This window comes from Pteropus vampyrus, unplaced genomic scaffold, assembly GCF_000151845.1.
Source record: "Pteropus vampyrus isolate Shadow unplaced genomic scaffold, Pvam_2.0 Scaffold64, whole genome shotgun sequence".
In the NCBI taxonomy this organism is placed as follows: domain Eukaryota; kingdom Metazoa; phylum Chordata; class Mammalia; order Chiroptera; family Pteropodidae; genus Pteropus; species Pteropus vampyrus.
Window position 1 is genome coordinate 16,319 of NW_011888845.1, and position 17,553 is coordinate 33,871.

Here is a 17,553-nt window from a genome sequence, read left to right on the forward strand (position 1 = left end):
CAGCCAGTCTCTCAATTTAACTTTTTGTTAGTAAAACCACCAACTATTGATACATATCAGCAAAGGAATTAAACTTGATATCTGATCATTTGACCAATTCTGTCTACTAAAAGATTTTGGTCTACTTTGGAGTGGGCAGAATACATGGTTCAAATGAGAGTATCAATGGGATTCTGTTTCCACATCAATTTCTGATTCTCCACAGTACAAATAACATAGATCTGATTCTGAAAGCACATCCCCACCATAAAGCTTTTGTAGATATTCCTTATCAGCTTCCAATAATTCTGGCACTTGCATAAACTTATAACTGGTTACATATGAGTTTCTTGTTACTGTTCTAATCTTTTGTTTCAGTTTGTGTTTTCCTTTTCTTCACACGAAACTAAATCCATCAGCGTTGAAAAAAAATGCCCTTTTGACCAGTGAGTGCAGAACTTGAAGGTTTCTTAGTACCAAATCTTATTACCTAATCTTCCTAGTAATGTAAATTGTTCCACAAATTCAATTATAATTTAAAAATAAAAATGATAAACTTTGTACCTTAAATATATTTTCATAAAATTTTTGACTTTTTTTTCTAAAAAAGGTCTTTTAACATAACTAGTGAGCATCAATGTCTTTTCCCTTTCACTTCATTTTTCAAGTATACTGAATCATTTTATGAAAAAACTTTTCTATGTATACCTATGAAAAAACCTCAAATAATTTTTAATTGAAACACTGATAGAAGGGGGAAGTGGAATTGATATTTTAATGTTTCTCAAGATAGTTATAAGGATTCAGCTATAATTTATATAGCGGGTGTCCAATTGCTCACAATTTCTTAAACAACTACAAAATGATGGCTAATAAATATTTTAGGAAAATCGATGCTCATTAAAATTATGTATGGAGTCTAAGGTGGCCCACTTTCCTTAAAGTCAGAGATCCTGGGACCCAACATCCTTATTATTCAGAGGGAGCTGTGAAGACCCATCATGCCATCGGGGAGGCTGCTGCCCAGCGTTGGCTCCGCTTCACCAAGATGCCCTTTCTGGTTCTTAGTTACGTATCCCTTTCTGAAATCTACATGCAGGCAATAGTTTGGGCCATAAAACAAAGGACTTAATTGTATACTCCACGTGAAAACTTTAATTCAAGAAAACAAACTTATTAAGAAGTTACTTCCCACAAATAACTAAAACAATAAGCTTCTCAACAGAATAGGAAAAAAGTAGAATGTGACAAAGAACATTCTCTCTAATCCAGGATAAAAAGCAAGAACAGTGCTTTTTAAATATTTCTGATAAGACTACAGCATAAAAGTTTAAAAAATTAATTTCAGATTCTTCCATCTACTGGAATTAAACTTTCAATAATTTCTCTAATAGAATTCCATTTTCTGCATCCATCTGCAGTTAAGAACAAGAAGTAAAACACAGAGAAATATTTCTTGCAACTGAGTAAAGTTCAAAATGAAAACTATAGCATGTAGCAAAATTAAGCAAAAGCATAAATAAATTCAGCAATGTAGTTAATTTTTCTTATTGTAAACACTTATTGTTGAACATTGTAGTAAGTACACTTCCTTATGAACTGATGCTACTGTCACAAATGGAAATTTCTCCAAAATGAAAAAGCACCAAAGTAAATTTCATTAAAATAACTGATATTCATGGTTTGGAAAATTCCTTATATGGCAAGATTTTACAATGAAGTAAAAATTTAAACTCCTGAATGAAAACCATTTACATTAAGGCACATCTGGACACCTCCAGGCATTCATATTTATAACTATAATATTATTAACTTCAGTAATAAGAGATTTTTAAAAACACAGTCTGTTCTCGAACACAATCTGCTGGGTGGGCTGGATAACTAGGAGAGGGAAGGAGGCAGGGTAGCACTCACTGTCACCCTAGAGATTATCCACACAAATCTGTTCATGTAATAAACACCACAGAATTTAAAGATGAAAGAAGTCAATCTATGTACACTCCTAAATCCTACTTTCTAGATCCTACATTGACCCAGGTCATCATCCTGCACAACTGACCTACATTTGAAATGATTCTAGCACATCCAACTCTAGTCTTATCTTATATTTAACGCTTACATCCCTAAAGAGAAAGGGAAATTTTCTAAGTGGGAAACAAAATAGAAATCTAAGCAGGAAACAAAAACAGAAATCTTGAAAACTACTCCTATAACAAAGGATTTCCACTCACCCCTAATAGAGACATGAAAGACTCACTGATATAGTTACAATAAAGCAAGATCAAGAAGCTTTTAGAGGAGCCTCAATTACAGAAAGACAAAAACCATGCTTAATTTACTCAGTATATTATAAACTCAATCATAACTCTATTATAAACTATTATAAAGTTATAATCGTATAACTTTAAACAATTAATCAAACATTCTCTCACCATCTAGTTCAACCAATTTTTAACTTTATATGGAAGTTTACTAAAATGATTTCTTAAAGAGTAACTCAAATGTAACACTGTATTGTTTTTCCTTTTTCACCAGATCATACTTTCACTCAGATTAAGGTATAAAAGCTAGAAGCGAAGTTGGTAATTGTATACGACAAAATATGAAACGTAATGGCTATGATAGGTATTATGGCATTTTCATATTTTATATTTTTAATACAAATCAAAAATTTTAGAACTTCTCTAATAACTCCTGAGTTGTATATTTTCTCTTTGAAATTGAAGAAAAGTAGTCTCAAAAGCTAAATTTAAAATAAAACTATACAGAATAATTTTTTAATTGAGAAACGGACATGATTTATAGAAAGCAGACATATTTTCACTTCTGATTCTTTTGAGTTTCTTATGAGATTGAGCATGAAAATGTAAAATGGTACAATATTCTTAATGTTATACACCTTTACTATATTGACATATAATTATATATTACAGCATTTCAAAATATTTTCACATATATTATCTCCTTAGAAATATGAAAGCACAAAATATTAGAAATGTACTAGACTAACCAAGCAGTACATCTATTTGCTATGAAATGCAAGTTAGTATTTTATCGATAGCCAATATTTAGTATCTTCAAAGTCCATGATACAGTAATAAAGTCTATATATTTGCAAAGATTCAATAATGTTCCTAGCTATTTGGCCATGCTTCACTGGATTTTTATAGCAGCTTCTCAGTAAATTTCTGTAAGCATATGGTAGTCTTTAAAGACACAAAACACCAGAGTCAAATCCAGAGGGCTGTTTCATATCTAAGACACATAAATATGTATCTATAATCTTATTTTAAAAACAATTAAACGTACAAAGTATTAATAGAAAAAAACTCTAGATGCTCATAATTTTTATCTGCAAAAGAAATAACATCCTCTCACTTGTTCTCCACTGAATTAGTCTCTCATAAATTACTTATAGTTTAAATGTAGGAATCATACTGTTATGCGTGAATATGGTGAGAAAAGACCTGTTTTAAATGGAAGCCAGGCAGTTTTTCCCTTGAAATAAAATTTCTCAAATTAAATGGTACAATCTAATCAAACCCCAAATTAATATTCTAAAAGTTAAATTTTTGAATAAAATGTGTTTTACTTAGAAGGGCTTCTATATTATAGTATCTAAGTAATTCAGATTATATCCACTTATTTTAGTATCTGTCCACTGTTTAATATCTTAATATCTGGTCACAAATTTTTAACATTATGCACTTAGAAAAGAGTCTAAACACTATATCATGTATGCAAAATTGGTAAGATATTTTGAATTAAATTGTATTCCTACAATTCAGCCCAATGTGACAACCTGTTCTCATCCCCTATGTCTGTAAACTGTTAATTGAGCCCTATGGGAACACTGCTATGACAAGCACATTAGAGGGTCCATGTAAAAAAGAAACTGAAATGCAAAAACAGAATGCCGCCCGCCCAAATCTTAATCACTTCACAAACAGTAGAAAGCAAAAATTGGCATATTTTGGGAACCCAAAATGACATATGTTCTATATTTATTGAAATATGATATACAACATGAGTTTACTAACATTCACATAAAAAAGTCGTTTGAGCGACTTTAAAGCAGTAAAATCATATTTCTAAAGGCATATCATTGGCATGTTTATTTTCTAGAAATCCCCTACTTAAAATCATTTGATCAATAAATGTAACAGATCATACAATATGATTAAAAAATAGGATGTGGTAAAAATTCTCTGGGAGTTAAAGTGGATAGAACTTAAAAACCTTAAAGCCTTAAAAAGACACACACTAAAGCCAATTTTTTTTGAAATGAAATAATGTGAAATTCTTTTTCTATTCATTGCTTTAACTATATTTGTATGCATACTCTGAAGTTCTTACCAGTGTTTCCAATTGTTTCCTAATGTCTAATAATTAGGAATAATATTACAGGAAATAAAATTATTTGCTCTTAACCAATATTAACACATTAAGTGCTTACTAAAACTGAGTACATGGAATTTCAAATTTGTTTTCAATTTTAAGGTTTGACAACTTAGAGATGCATCTTATTGTATTTCTTTTTTTAAAAAGATACACCGTGGACTAAGCAGTATATTAATTTCATTGTCCACATAACACTGAGTTATTAATGGTTTTAGGGACCACTGCTTCGTTGTCAATGCAAGAGGCATAAATAATTTCTTTTCTTATTTTTTAATTATTTAGTCATTTGTACTTAGAAACAAGCACCAAATTTATATGGAACGGCCACAGAACGCAAAATTCTTTTCTTAGACTTTTGCATCAAAATTTGTTTTTAAGCTCTTAATATGGAAAAACATGTTTATTATTTTAAACAAAGGAAAATTTTGAAATTTGAAAGTCTCTGTTCCATTTTAATATCAACATAAGAGATGATCCAAATGTACACTAGAAATGTATATACTGGCTGACAAAGTGAATGAGGACAAGTGTGGAGAGAGGGAAGAGGAAAAGACAGTAGGACTGACAACCAGGCTGGGGAGATTATAGCTCCCAAGAATACCCATTTCATTTATCAGATTTTTAAATAAACATGTTGAAGTGCAATGAAGAAATCTAAATTACTTTCTGAATACATTTGAGAAGACCAAATTCTTTCTTCCAGCTTAAAAAAAAATTCATCCATAAATTAGGCAAACGTGTGGTAACATAATAAAATTATCCTCTTGGTTCTCTTCAGGGAGACTGTAATCTCTCAAAAGAATTTGATATATCAAATACTACATGATTATTTCCAGATACATGAAAATAATTGTAAAATAATTACTGCATAGAGAATTTAAAAACTCACATCTTAAAAGTGTTACAGAATACATTCTTTTATTGGGTCTTGTCTTAAAACATCTTATTAAATTCACTGTCATCCAAAATTAAAAACAATGACGACAAAATGCTTACAACAGAAAACACAGATAGCTAAGATTTGAAATGTGACCCCTGTTCCTTAGGATAAACTGTACAGTAGTTTCTTCCTCCCTTACCTAAACTGGTTTGTGGCTTTCCGATAATTCACTGTAATAGTACATCATCATGGGAACCTGTCTTTCCAGGATTTTCACAGTCTTGGTTATGATTTTCACCTTCTTCATCGTTTTCAGGAGGAGATGTGCTCTCCTTTTTCTCTGTGGGATTATTAATTGTTTTTTCTGGCTGAGAATTTGAATTTTCAGCATTACCATCCTTTTCTGTGTTCCTTGGACTGGCAGCTTCACTGCTGGGCTCTGTGCTGGTCCTGTCTGTCTCTTCTCCAGGCTCGCCAGGTGCCACTTTTTTTTCTTCAGATGTTTTGTTATTTACGAGAACAGCTGAGGAGGAATGTTTGGAGTCCTTGGATTTTTTGTGCGTACAAATTTGACTGTTATGACCAGAGGCAGGAGAGACAGGCGATTTCTGGGTTTTGCTTCCCTCTAACTCTTCTTTCCTAGGTGGTCCCCAGATAAAATTCTCTGAAGGCGTATAATGTTTCTGGGCGAACCGTAGGAGCTTTCTCCTTTCTCTTCTGTCTCTAATTGTATAAACGAAATATTCCAGAGCACTCTGTTTAATATTGGGAATAGTATTTTCCACAAGAGCTTCATGAAGAATAAATTTTACAAGAGGAGACTTAAAACTTTCATATCCAAGCTCACCAAGGCTTTTAAGAATACGGGTGATTCTTAAATAGTTGTGCTGAGACCTGGAAGAGAGGATTGAATAAAATTAGGTGGAAAAAATCAGGTGGAAAAAATCAGGTGGAGGAAAACTATCAAGAGAATATTCTTCATGAAACTGGTAAGCCATGGAATATGCCTTATAATGATTTTACTAAAAGTCATATAAGAGAGACATCATTAAAAGAAATAAATTAGAAGGTATTAAACCCTTATACCTCAATGTAATGTCAATCATTGTGAAACTCAAACATATAATACAAATTCTCCTTGTTTCTTCAGTTCTTCATATTTGAACAATATTTAATTAAAATTTATTCCTACCAATGTTGAATTGTCATTTATTAAATACGCTGAGGATGAGTGATCTACTAGGGCATTTATTTGAAACAATACCAATGTGTTGTTCCTGTCACAGGTAACCAGTACGGAACAGAAACACATTAGCTATAAGATGAATGGTACAATTTACAGTGTCAGCTGGTCAGCAAAATCCACCATATTAGCCAGCTCACAAGGAAAACCACTCTACTTGCTAGAACAATTCTGACAAAAGATGTAACACCGACAGCTTAGCAGAGCATAGTTTAAATAGTTAAGAGAATGGACTTAAGAGTCAGACCTGGGTTTATATCCTGGCTCTGCCATTTACAGCTATGTGAAATTATAGTGTCTCTCTAAGGCTTGTACCCGTCCTTCCTGGACTTTACTGTACTGTTGTAAAAATCAAATGAGTTGATAAATACGCAGGGCATGTAGAACTCAATAAATATTAGATAGTATTTAACATTAATATTATTATTGTTATTATTTAAAGATTTGGTATAAGAATCACAATATTTGTACCTATTACAATTTAATTCTCTTCTATCCCTGGCTTCTCTCTCCTCTTCTTTCCCGATCAGAGAATTTTCAATTTTCCTTCTAATGGCATTGATTCCAAAGATGCCTTTTCTTCCAAACTGTACTAACACCTTTCTCCTCTGTGCCAAAACTAAGGCCATTATCAGATGAATGTTTTCTAATCTTATTATGTCATAATTCACAACCTATCACCCTACTTCACTCAGCACAATAGTTGCCTTATTACACATGCCTGCAAAAAAAATTTTCTGCTACATGTATTATCAACAGCCCAGGAATTTATTTATCCAATATTATAACACAACCATAATCATCACTTATTTTTAACTTCCTAAAACCTATTTTATACCTCAGACATTATACTTTATGTAAGCATTGCATATACCTATCTTGGCTTCCAAAAGAGCTTGGGGCATTTCACTTAGAAATAACTAGCAAATTATTCGGAAAGAATGGAGAAGGATGTTGATGAATTATTTGAGAAAACAAGAGAGTGGTTCCATGGTCTTGTATTTTAATAAGAGAGCTTTTTTGGACAAAACAAAAACCTTAATGATTCGGGCAAACCAAACACTAGAAAAGAGAAGTCATGCACTTTTTACCACCACTACCTTCTGGGTGTACCAAAAAAGTATTATCTAAATGTTCAACTCTCTGAAGGCAAAGGGCAAAACGTAGCACAGATCTGTTTCAGTCTTATCACTCTGTATTTTTTAATAGTAAGTAAGGGTATTTTGAGATCACAAATTTGGGTGAAGTTAATGTGCCATTAACAGCAGGACTGACTTAGTTGTTAGGTTAATATAGATTCCGTATACTCTAAAAACAGTGAAAAAACTTTTAGGCAACATCTGCTTCATAAGTCTACGATAAAGAGATGTATGAAAAAGTAAAAGTACATATTTATTAAATCCCAAAGAGGATTTATATGACAACAAAATTTACTATATTTGCAACCAGCTCAATTTCACATATTCAGTCCAAGATGAATGGCCAAATTAAAATTTCTGTACATATTTATCTGTATTTACACATTCTCCAACTAAAAATATTTACATAACAGTAGAAAAAGACAAAAACTGGGGTTGAAGAGAATGAAGATCAGGATTATGATACAAAATTATATAAGAAAGAAATTGGGTGTTTCGATATGATTTGAAATAAAGACAAAATGGAAGAAGAGTAGCTAAACCTCTCCTAATGTTATGTGCAACCTTTGGGGTTTAGTAGCAGATAAATAAGAGAAGTTAAGCTTTCAGACAGAGGTAAGGGCTGAAGTTGTCAGGAAAACCAAGTAGGTGAGAATACACACAGAAGGCAAAAATCAGGAGACAGAAAATAAGTTAGAGGGGATTCCAGGGTCTAAAATATGACTTAGTAATCCAAAGTGATTACAAATAAAATTGGAAATACACCTTGGTGATTGGTTTATATATTTGTACTCTCATGTTTGAAAATATTTCGCCTCTTTTAGTCATGGTCACTTGTTCACTTCCACTCAATATTTTTTGTCTGCTGGGGCTACTATAAATACATTGTGTTTCCTACCTATTCTAAAAAATTCAAGATGTCATATAGATTAAAACACAAATAAGTTATGACATTTAAGGATAAACCAGAAAAGAACCCAATTGGAGAAAGAAAATAGAAGTTTTCATATAATCCTCTATAATTTATTCAGTCTAGTCAATATAATTTTTTGGCAAATAAGCTGCAAAGGAAAGTTGTTTTCTGGAAGATTTTAAGTCAGTTAATTCACAGCTGGAAAAGTTCTATGCAATACCCAAGGAAGGGAAAAAAAGAGACAATGGGCAGTAGAAAGTAAGGGAGCTGGACAGCACAGACGAGTGAGATATAGCAGCTAGTTCAGGCTCCCCTCCCCTGACTCAACCAAGGAGATCATTTCACTAAAGCCTTCAGAGGGGTTCTGTTTCCAGCTATCAATTAGAGGATCTGAAAATATAACCCCAAGGAGGATTTTAGCTGACAAACCTATGTTATTCATCATTTATTCATTCAACAAACATTTACTAAACAAGATTGCTACTCCAACCAAAAACGAGTTGGGGTTGAAGATTCTCTAAAATGATAAAGATGAATACATGGAAGATGAGGTACTATCAGATTCTGTCCAAAGATTTACTTCTGCCATAATGTCAATAGGCTACTTGCATACAGCTTTCTTTGACAGTATGACATAAGTGCTTAGAAACTGTCCAGAGATAGCTACCTTCATTGCTTAGGTAGAGGCATATATATATATATAGTTCTACTTTAAGTGTTCAATATAAACCAAATTTAACTTGAGTTAGGAGTTAACGGGTCATATAGTCAAGATCATAAAGCTTTATGCCCATTTTTTCAGTGTTTTAGTACAAGCCGCCATTTTAATAGTGTTGATTATAACTAATAAAGTAAAAGAAAGGCTTAAATAGTAATACTTATTTTACCAAAGCAAGAGGAAGGTTCTAGAAAGACACAAAAATTTTAGTTAATTGATACACAAAATTCTAATTTGTTTTGAACAAAAATTTCTTAGGTAGTTTTAATTTTTTCTTAGTACTTGCCCAGTATAGCTAATTATAATGTGCTAAACAATTCTTTGAAGTTGTGGTTTTATAGTCCAGCATGCATAAGTCACTCTATAATTAAAAAGGGGAAAAAAAGCCAGTTTCTGTGTAAAGAAAATAATAAGAAAAATAAACTTTGGATATAAGTATTAATGAAAGTTATAAATATCCAAATAAAAGAATACAGCAAATCAATTCTAAATAAACTTTAAATTTTCTTCATAGATTGAAATTTATCAACCAAAAATGGTCTTTTGTTTTTGACCTACACAGTGAAGATCCGAATTTTTCCTCCTTTTTAGTAAAATATTGAGAATATCTCAATCTTATAAAATAATTTTTATATGTCACAGGCTTAATTCATGGACTTACTCTAAGAAGGCACCATGCTTGAGGAACAGACTGTGCAAGACGCTTACAACCAAGTAGTGGGGATTGAAAAAACTGTATATAAACAATAACCATAAATTCCTGGAAACATGGCATAAAGAGGGAAAGAGCCACAGTTGGCTATAGGTAGTGAAGATGTTACAGGAAGAAACAACTCTAAAGCTGAATACTCATATTTCTACCTAGAACTTTGTTCCTTTTTGTTGTTGTTTTGTTTTATAATATAGAAGAGTGAATAAAATGCATTTTAGACTACCTTCTGATTTTGGATTCCTTAGTCTATCTGCTAGTTGCTCCTAAGTTCCACAGAGAATTCCAACCAAAGGAAAATAACATGCTGGCCCCCGATATACTGCAGGGGCTTTACTTACTCATTCAGATGTTGAAACCTTTCTTGCCAGTTAACGGCTCGAGCGACATTTCCAGTTTTATCAATCAGTTTTATTCCAAAAAATTCTAACATCATTTTATAAGCCAAAAGGAATCTTCTAATTGCTTCTTTTGTTTTTTTGAATTCCTAATGAAAAGAAAAATGTCAGCTGAAATGATTCAGTAGTTACCAGGCCAATAAAATAGCAATATTATTTGGCCATCTCATATAAAATTAAATGAGCTTGCATTACCTCAATTTCATATGTAGTTAGTTCTTTAGCATAAAAGTTCAAGCCTTGTTCTCTCAAGGGGAAAAGCCTATTTTTTAGAAAAAAAAATTGTATTAATGTCTGGAAAACACACATGATTAAATAGGATGTGATTGAAGACAGATAATATGTAACTAACCATTGAATGTAGGTGTGGTTGTGCTCCAGTTTTTCATAGTCTCCTTTCCACTTATTTAGAACTTCTTCGATGTAAACACCTAAACAGTAAATATTTAGAAAATGAACCAGACATTTAAAACATTGTTGAAAGCATTTTAAGATTTAATCACTTAAGCTTTATGTTAAAACCTTTTAAATTTTAATAATGACACAATAATAATGCTTTTTAAAGATGAATTCTCTATTTCATATATTGTTATATATAAGCTTATTTAAAAAAAAAAACAGTGACACCTCCAACTGCAGAAAGTTTTGCTGAACAGCATTATTCTAAAGCAGAGGTTGGCAAACTACGATCTGCCATCTGTTTTGTAAATAGTTTTAGTGGTACACAGCATGTACAAATGAATAATAAAATTAATTTATATATTTTACATTAAAACAGCAGTTTAGTACTTGCTATAGAAACCATATGGCCCACAAAGCAAAAAATATTCACTTTCTAGCCCTGTATAGAAGTTTACCAGCCCCTGCCCTAAAAGGGTCATATAGTTCTTTAAATACTAGATAAGATCAAATAAAAAAGAGAAGGGAAGGGAAAGGAAGGGAAGGGAATGGAAGGGAAGGGAAGGGAAGGGAAAAGAAGAGGAGAGAAGGAGAGAGGAGAGGAGAGAGAGAGAGAGAGAAAGAAAGAAAAGGAAAGAGAAGAGGGAGGGAGGGAGGGAGGGAGAGAGGGAGGAAGGAAAGAGGAGAGAAGCAAGGAAAAGGAGAAAGGAGGAAAAAATGAAAGAAAAAGGGTATTGAGTGCCTATTTTATGTTGGGCCCATATTATACATGGTATACAGCATTCACCTTACTCTTACAGAACTCTCCCAAACCAGTGTTATCTCCCTTTACTAACTGTGTGATTTGTTCAAATCACACACTAATAAAAGAATAAATCTAGGAGTACAGGACAGATTTTTCTGGTTCCAAAAAGTAAGCCCTCTTCATTACTTTCATTGTTCTTATGAAAACAAAATCCTCCTGCTTCAGTCTGTCTAGGTCCTCTCAACTGGCTATGTGGCCATTTATCAATTTTATAGGAAAAAAAAAAAAAACCCACAATGTACTATTTCTCTAAACCTAACTCCTCTCATTTTTATTTCCTCCAGAGATCACCATTTGTAATAAAGGTCCATTCTCAAAAGGTTTGGTAAAAGTTGTTTTTGAATCATACTTATTGGCTTTCTCAGAATGTTGAAACCATTTACTTCCACAGTTTCCCATTTGCTTTCCCTTCCAATTGCCTCCAGCCATTTAATAAGCAAAATACATCATTGCAGATTTATGCTTACTGGAAGTTGTGTGTGTGTGTGTGTGTGTGTGTGTGTGTGTGTGTGTGTGTGTGCGTGTGTGGTGTGTACGTACTAAAGAAGAAAGTGTATAAGTTGATGTAATTTACATAATAAAGTAGAATAACAGCTCATGTGACCTTAGCTAAAACATCTGACCTCTACATACCTTATGAGATTTTAAAATAAATTTTGTGATAAAGATTACAAAAAACAATAATGCATTACTTAAAGTTACCGCTTTAAATTTGCTATCTAGAAAAGTAAATTCACTATTAGAAAAACAAAAATAATTGAGTTAAATATTGTCATATAGCTATGCTCAATGCTTTAAATATTTGAAGGCATTCCTTTAGGTAGATTTTATTAAATTCAGATCAGAGTCAAATTAACATTCTATCATTGCATTTCTTCAAAAAGTTTTCTTAGCCCAAGTCCAAAAAAAAAAAAAAAACTCTAAGAATTTACTTAATATGATTTCGATTAGTAAATAAAGCCGTGTGTTTCCATCATTAGTAAATACAACAAAGCATTTTTATCCAGAAGTTTCTTTCCAAATCGGAGCAGACATTTGGGACACCAGAAAATTAATTAAAGACAAGTGGATCTGGCCAATTCAGCAACGTTCTTAAGTTCTAACTCCCAATGGGTACTTCTCTCACTGCACAGAGAGGGGAGTCCTTCTCAACACTCCGCCCAGCCTTTAGATTTCCCTCCTCCACTTACTTCACCAAAGAAAGCAAGGCCCTGCCACTTGGAAAGTTTTACAATCTGTGACCCTTGTTCCCTAACTCACACTGCTATGTTTTCAGCTCAATTTCCACTGAGAGCAAAGGGCAGGAGCCAGGGATATCTGGTCACCTCAAAGAGATAGGGCTTTAAGGAGAGAAGCCAGCTTTGCTGGTTTGATATGGATAAAATTAAGAGCCCACAATGAACCACGGCATGGTGCCTCAGTGTAATATGCATATTACCATAGCAGCTGCATTGCACTGCAAGGTTAAAAAGATTCTATGAGGGCAATTGCAGAGTCATGAAGGAGGAGGCAAGTTTATTTGGCAGAGCTGAATGGAAATCTACCATATGTGTAGTTTGATTCTCAGGAAATGGTAACACTGAACTGGGACTGCTATAGCTCCCTGACTCCTGAATCTGAAAACCAACAGGAAAGATAATTCTAATACAACCATTATTTTCTAATTATGTTCTAAATAATTTTCAGGTATGGCACAGTGGAAAGAACACTGAACTCTGGAAACAATACCCAACTCTACAATCAGTGACCCGACAAGTCAGTCATTCAAGATTTAAGACCCAGTAATCTTATATTTAAAATGAGAAAGCTGAATTTGATCCCCTCTAATGTTTCTTAATAATCTAATATTCTATGGTTCTATAAATCTTTTCTCTCACAAAAATGGCCCCCACTACCTTTTGGATAACGGCCACTATAAACAGGTGATGGGAAAGTATTGCTAATCTGCAGTTATTCCTTCAGAATTTGTCAAATGAATGCTCACAACTCCAAGTTCTAGGACTTTGGGGGCACATTAGACTACACAGCAAAGTAAATTCAGTGAATGAACAAATATATTAAGAATGTACTGACCATGGAATAAACAAAGAATAAAGGTGTACTTATTATTTAGAGTTTGCTTTTTACCAAGGTAGATTACTCACCATCTGGTTTAAATGGAATTTTATTCTTATAAAAACGAAGATTGCTCAAGTCATTTTGATATCGGATATCTTTGAAGTTCTGCTAAAGGAAAAAATAAATCAATTTCCAGCATACGGACATATTTTTAAAAAGCACACAGACCCTTCTTGCATGTTAGTTCATTGGCACTACAAAACAAGAAACACATTTTAGGAAAAAAAAAAAAATTCTACACTCTTACTGGGTACTGGTGTCGGTATTTGTACAAATCCCTCGCAGCATAAAAACTTCTCTTTGGTTTGGCAGTTGCTTCAGTGGAATCACCACCCTAAAATAAAAAGTGAAATTCCATTCACATGTTGAAGCAAGATAATTTCACCAAGAAATTTCCAGAAAAATTTTTAAAAAATAAGCATCTATAAAGAAAGCCCGAAAAGTGTCAAAATGTCTAAATTACTGAAAATATTATAAATGTCCTTTTAATAATTCTTATTAGCGACATTTGTTGTCATTCTACCTTTCTGATTTGAACCCAATAACATTTGTCCTATGGTGTTTTCCTAAAAATCTTAATTATTCACCAAAAGCTTATAAAGGCTAAATGTTATGGATCAATATCCATCAGAAACAGAACTCAAAATGAATTCAAGACTTGTATTTTATCAGAGGTTACACAAGTAATTACATGATAAAACTTACTTTAGAATACATAATGCTAAAAAAATGCTAAGATAATAAATCAATTCTATATAGAAAATTGAAATAATTTTGCAATATTTAGCTGTACTTGGAAGTAATAATTATAAAAGGAAAAGAGGCTCTTAAAACAAACTAAATAGCTTTCTGAACTCCATCCTTTACAGTATCATAATAAGTACACAAAACTATGAATAATCTTGTTAATTCAGTGATAATACAATGTAATATAAATTAGCAAACTTAAAATATATACACACAAAGCAATGAAACACTCTCAGATGGAATGAACTTCAGAACTTATACGTGGTAGTTACTCATACTATTTATATTCTAAACAAAATTCCCACCACCATGAAGTAATTTTTAAAATATAAGGTCAATATAATTGATTTACATTCCATGTGTAAACTATATGTCTACTATAATGTATAAGAAAGTGCCTTGTATTCAGTGTCCTGCAGAAGGACAATGAGACTGATGACGATGATGAAATAGAAGGTAAAATTTAGATCTCAATATTCATTAACAGCTTCACCCCCAATCCTTTCTCATCATCCCCCATCTGTGTTGATAGACTGGCATCCTCTAAGCAATTTCTGCACATTTTTGAAGTGGTGTGATTCTGACGATTACTACAAGTACAGAGATACTTTAAAATCAAATTCTCTGATGTTTAACATTAGCTACTCTGTCATGTTACATAAGCAAGGAAAAGTTTAAATTCTGGTCTTTGCCACACATTTCAAAATAGCTCTGCCTAGCAAGTTTCTGAATCTATTTAGCCTGAGCTACAACCATATGAATCATCATCCACATTTGTAGAGAAAGCACTTTTCCATTTACAAAGCACTTACATGTATATTATTTCATTTGATTCTTCTAACGCACCTGGCTGGCAGTTGTTAGTGTTTCCGTCTTAGAAACAAGGTAACCCAGGCTTAGAGAAGTTGAACAGGACCCAGAGCCCAGTGACAACGCAGGCACTAGAAGCCCAGGCTCTGGGCTCCAACTACAACTAATTAGGTACAAATCAATCTCAGCTCCACTAGAAGTAAAGAATTGCTACAGAAACTTTGGTATGATGTCAAAGCCCAAGACTTGGAGGCAGGAGACGGTCGGAGTCTTAAATCTGCTACTTATTTGTGAGGCTTTAAACAAATCACTTAACTTAATCTTAATTTTATCATCTGTGAAATGAAGGTAATGACTCACGCTCCACCTAATTTCCAAGATTATGAGAACAACTGCCTCCTCCAAGTCTCTAAATGTACCAAACTCCCAGCATCTGTCCCTGCTCCTCTAACTTCTGCTCCTTTTGGACTCTCTATCCTATCCCCTTTCAACTGCTTAGACAAAGATTGTGTTCCTTAACACACTGTTCCTATCGCCTGTATCACCAAAATTTTCCTCTCTTCTAGATCATTCCCCCGAGCAAAGATGCTATATAGTATCTCTAATCTTAAAATAAAATACACAACTTTTCTTGACCTAAATCCCCCCTCAATTATAGATCCATAGCTCTGCTACCATTCATAGTAAATCATCACCAGAGTTGATCATACTTCCTGTCTCCGTCTCCTCTTCTCTCATGGCCCACCCCAGGTTTTCATCCTCAGCATTCCATCAAAACAGCTCTTGCAAATGTCACTAACAAATCTCCCTCTGACCAAATGGTTTCCCAGTGCTCAACTCAGGGGATTTTCCAGCAGCACTGGGACACTTAATGCTGCCTTCCTTCCTGAAACTATGTCAGCTAACACACCACTCCTGGTTTTCTTCCTATCTCATTGATGACCCCTTGTCAGCCTCCTCTTTGGCTCCTCCTCCTCTTCACCTGCTCTAAATGGAGGAGTGTCTAGGGCTTAGTCCTCATTCCTCACCACTCCTTGATAACCGCAAATCTTTCCATGACATTAAATACCACCAGTCTTATATGCTGAAGACTCTAGTCCTGAATTGAGGCTCCATTCAGAGATATAATTAATTACACAACAACTCCACTTGGATATCTCATAGGATATCATGCTCAAGAGAATTCTTGAAATAACCTCTTAAGTTGCATTCTCCCTAGACTTCTCCATCTTAATTAATGGCACCATCACTTGTCAAATGTTCACTCAGACTAGAAATACAGCAATGGAGGTGATAAGAAGTAGTCAGTCTGAAATACATTTTAAAGGTAGCTCCAGTAGTACCTGGAAATGAATTGCCTACGGGGAGTAGGGAATAAATGAGGTTGACAGTTAAAAAGCAAAATAAAAAAAGTAGATTTTTTTTAGAGGTTAGATGGTGATACCAACAAGAAAAATTAATCATTAAAAAGGTAGGGTTGGTGTGGTCTACCGTTTACTGGGGTTGCAATTAACTGGTTAAAACATTAATTATCAAGTTGATTTATATAGATGGACCTGGTTAGTTAGACTGAATCTGAGCTGGTGTGTTTTGATAAGCCAGACTTCTTTAGATGGTTATTTAATTGGGAGACAAAGGAAGAGAAATACATTGGAATTCATCATATAATATTTTCCTGGGGTTGAATTCCCAATACGAAATGACCCAGCAGCAAAGCAGAACACAAGGGGCCGAAGGGTATTCAAAATTCCCACAGGTTAAATGTTCTGACGTTGGTGACAGACATACTTGGGTTTGCATCATTCTCTTTCTGGATGATCTTGAGCAAGCTTCTAAACCTGTTTTCTCTAAAATGGGGATTAAAAACAGCAACTCTCACCCCACACCCAAAATTGCGGTAGGCTGAAATAACATGTTTAGCAGAGAGTCTGCCCTAAGACTTTGTTTCCTCCTGACCTAAACAGAGATGATCAATGAGGCAGCCTTGGCTGTAATATTTAGGTGGTGATTCCTCTACTCTAGCAAAAAAATCCTGAGGTCACATGCGACTTAGGGCTCCATTTTTTTCACTCTCATTCTCCCATAGCTGATAAAGAGGAGGGCCTAACGCAGAACAAGAAACCTTAAATACCTCCAAGACGCACACTTCCTCAGACGGTTGGCTAAACAGTTCCTCCTTTTCAAAGTTTTCTGAATTATTTTCAGTTCCATCAGAGATTATTTCTTTACTAACCTCTTCTCCAAATTGTATTAGGCAAATGATTTAAACACAGTTGAATCAACAAGTCTTCTGA

The 17,553-nt window shown here is 33.7% G+C and overlaps 1 protein-coding gene across 2 annotated transcripts; it reads right to left on the bottom strand.

Moving 5' to 3' along the window:
• Nucleotides 1–3,966: 3,966 nt before the first annotated feature.
• OGFRL1 (opioid growth factor receptor like 1) lies at nucleotides 3,967–17,074 on the bottom strand. 2 transcript variants are annotated; one of them, XM_023531204.1, is made up of 7 exons: nucleotides 17,048–17,074; nucleotides 13,950–14,036; nucleotides 13,729–13,807; nucleotides 10,733–10,811; nucleotides 10,576–10,642; nucleotides 10,324–10,469; nucleotides 3,967–6,154 (listed from the first exon to the last, which is right to left on the bottom strand). In XM_023531204.1, exons 1-7 carry the CDS (start codon nucleotides 17,060–17,062, stop codon nucleotides 5,488–5,490), a joined length of 1,140 nt encoding a protein of 379 aa, XP_023386972.1. In that variant the 5' UTR covers nucleotides 17,063–17,074; the 3' UTR covers nucleotides 3,967–5,487. The 2 variants fall into 2 exon arrangements, with proteins under 2 accessions (XP_023386972.1, XP_023386971.1); XM_023531203.1 differs by having other exon boundaries at nucleotides 13,729–13,810.
• Between the last annotated feature and the right edge of the window lie 479 nt (nucleotides 17,075–17,553).

Bases quoted from the DNA above. Each gene is read 5' to 3' on its own strand.
- OGFRL1 (XM_023531203.1), bottom strand. The intron at 13,811-13,949 runs GTAAGAGTGTAG...TTTTTCCTTTAG, and splicing joins AATACCGACACCAGTACCCA to CAGAACTTCAAAGATATCCG. The intron at 6,155-10,323 runs GTAAGTAAAGCC...CCTCTCTTCCAG, and splicing joins AGGTTTCAACATCTGAATGA to GTCTCAGCACAACTATTTAA.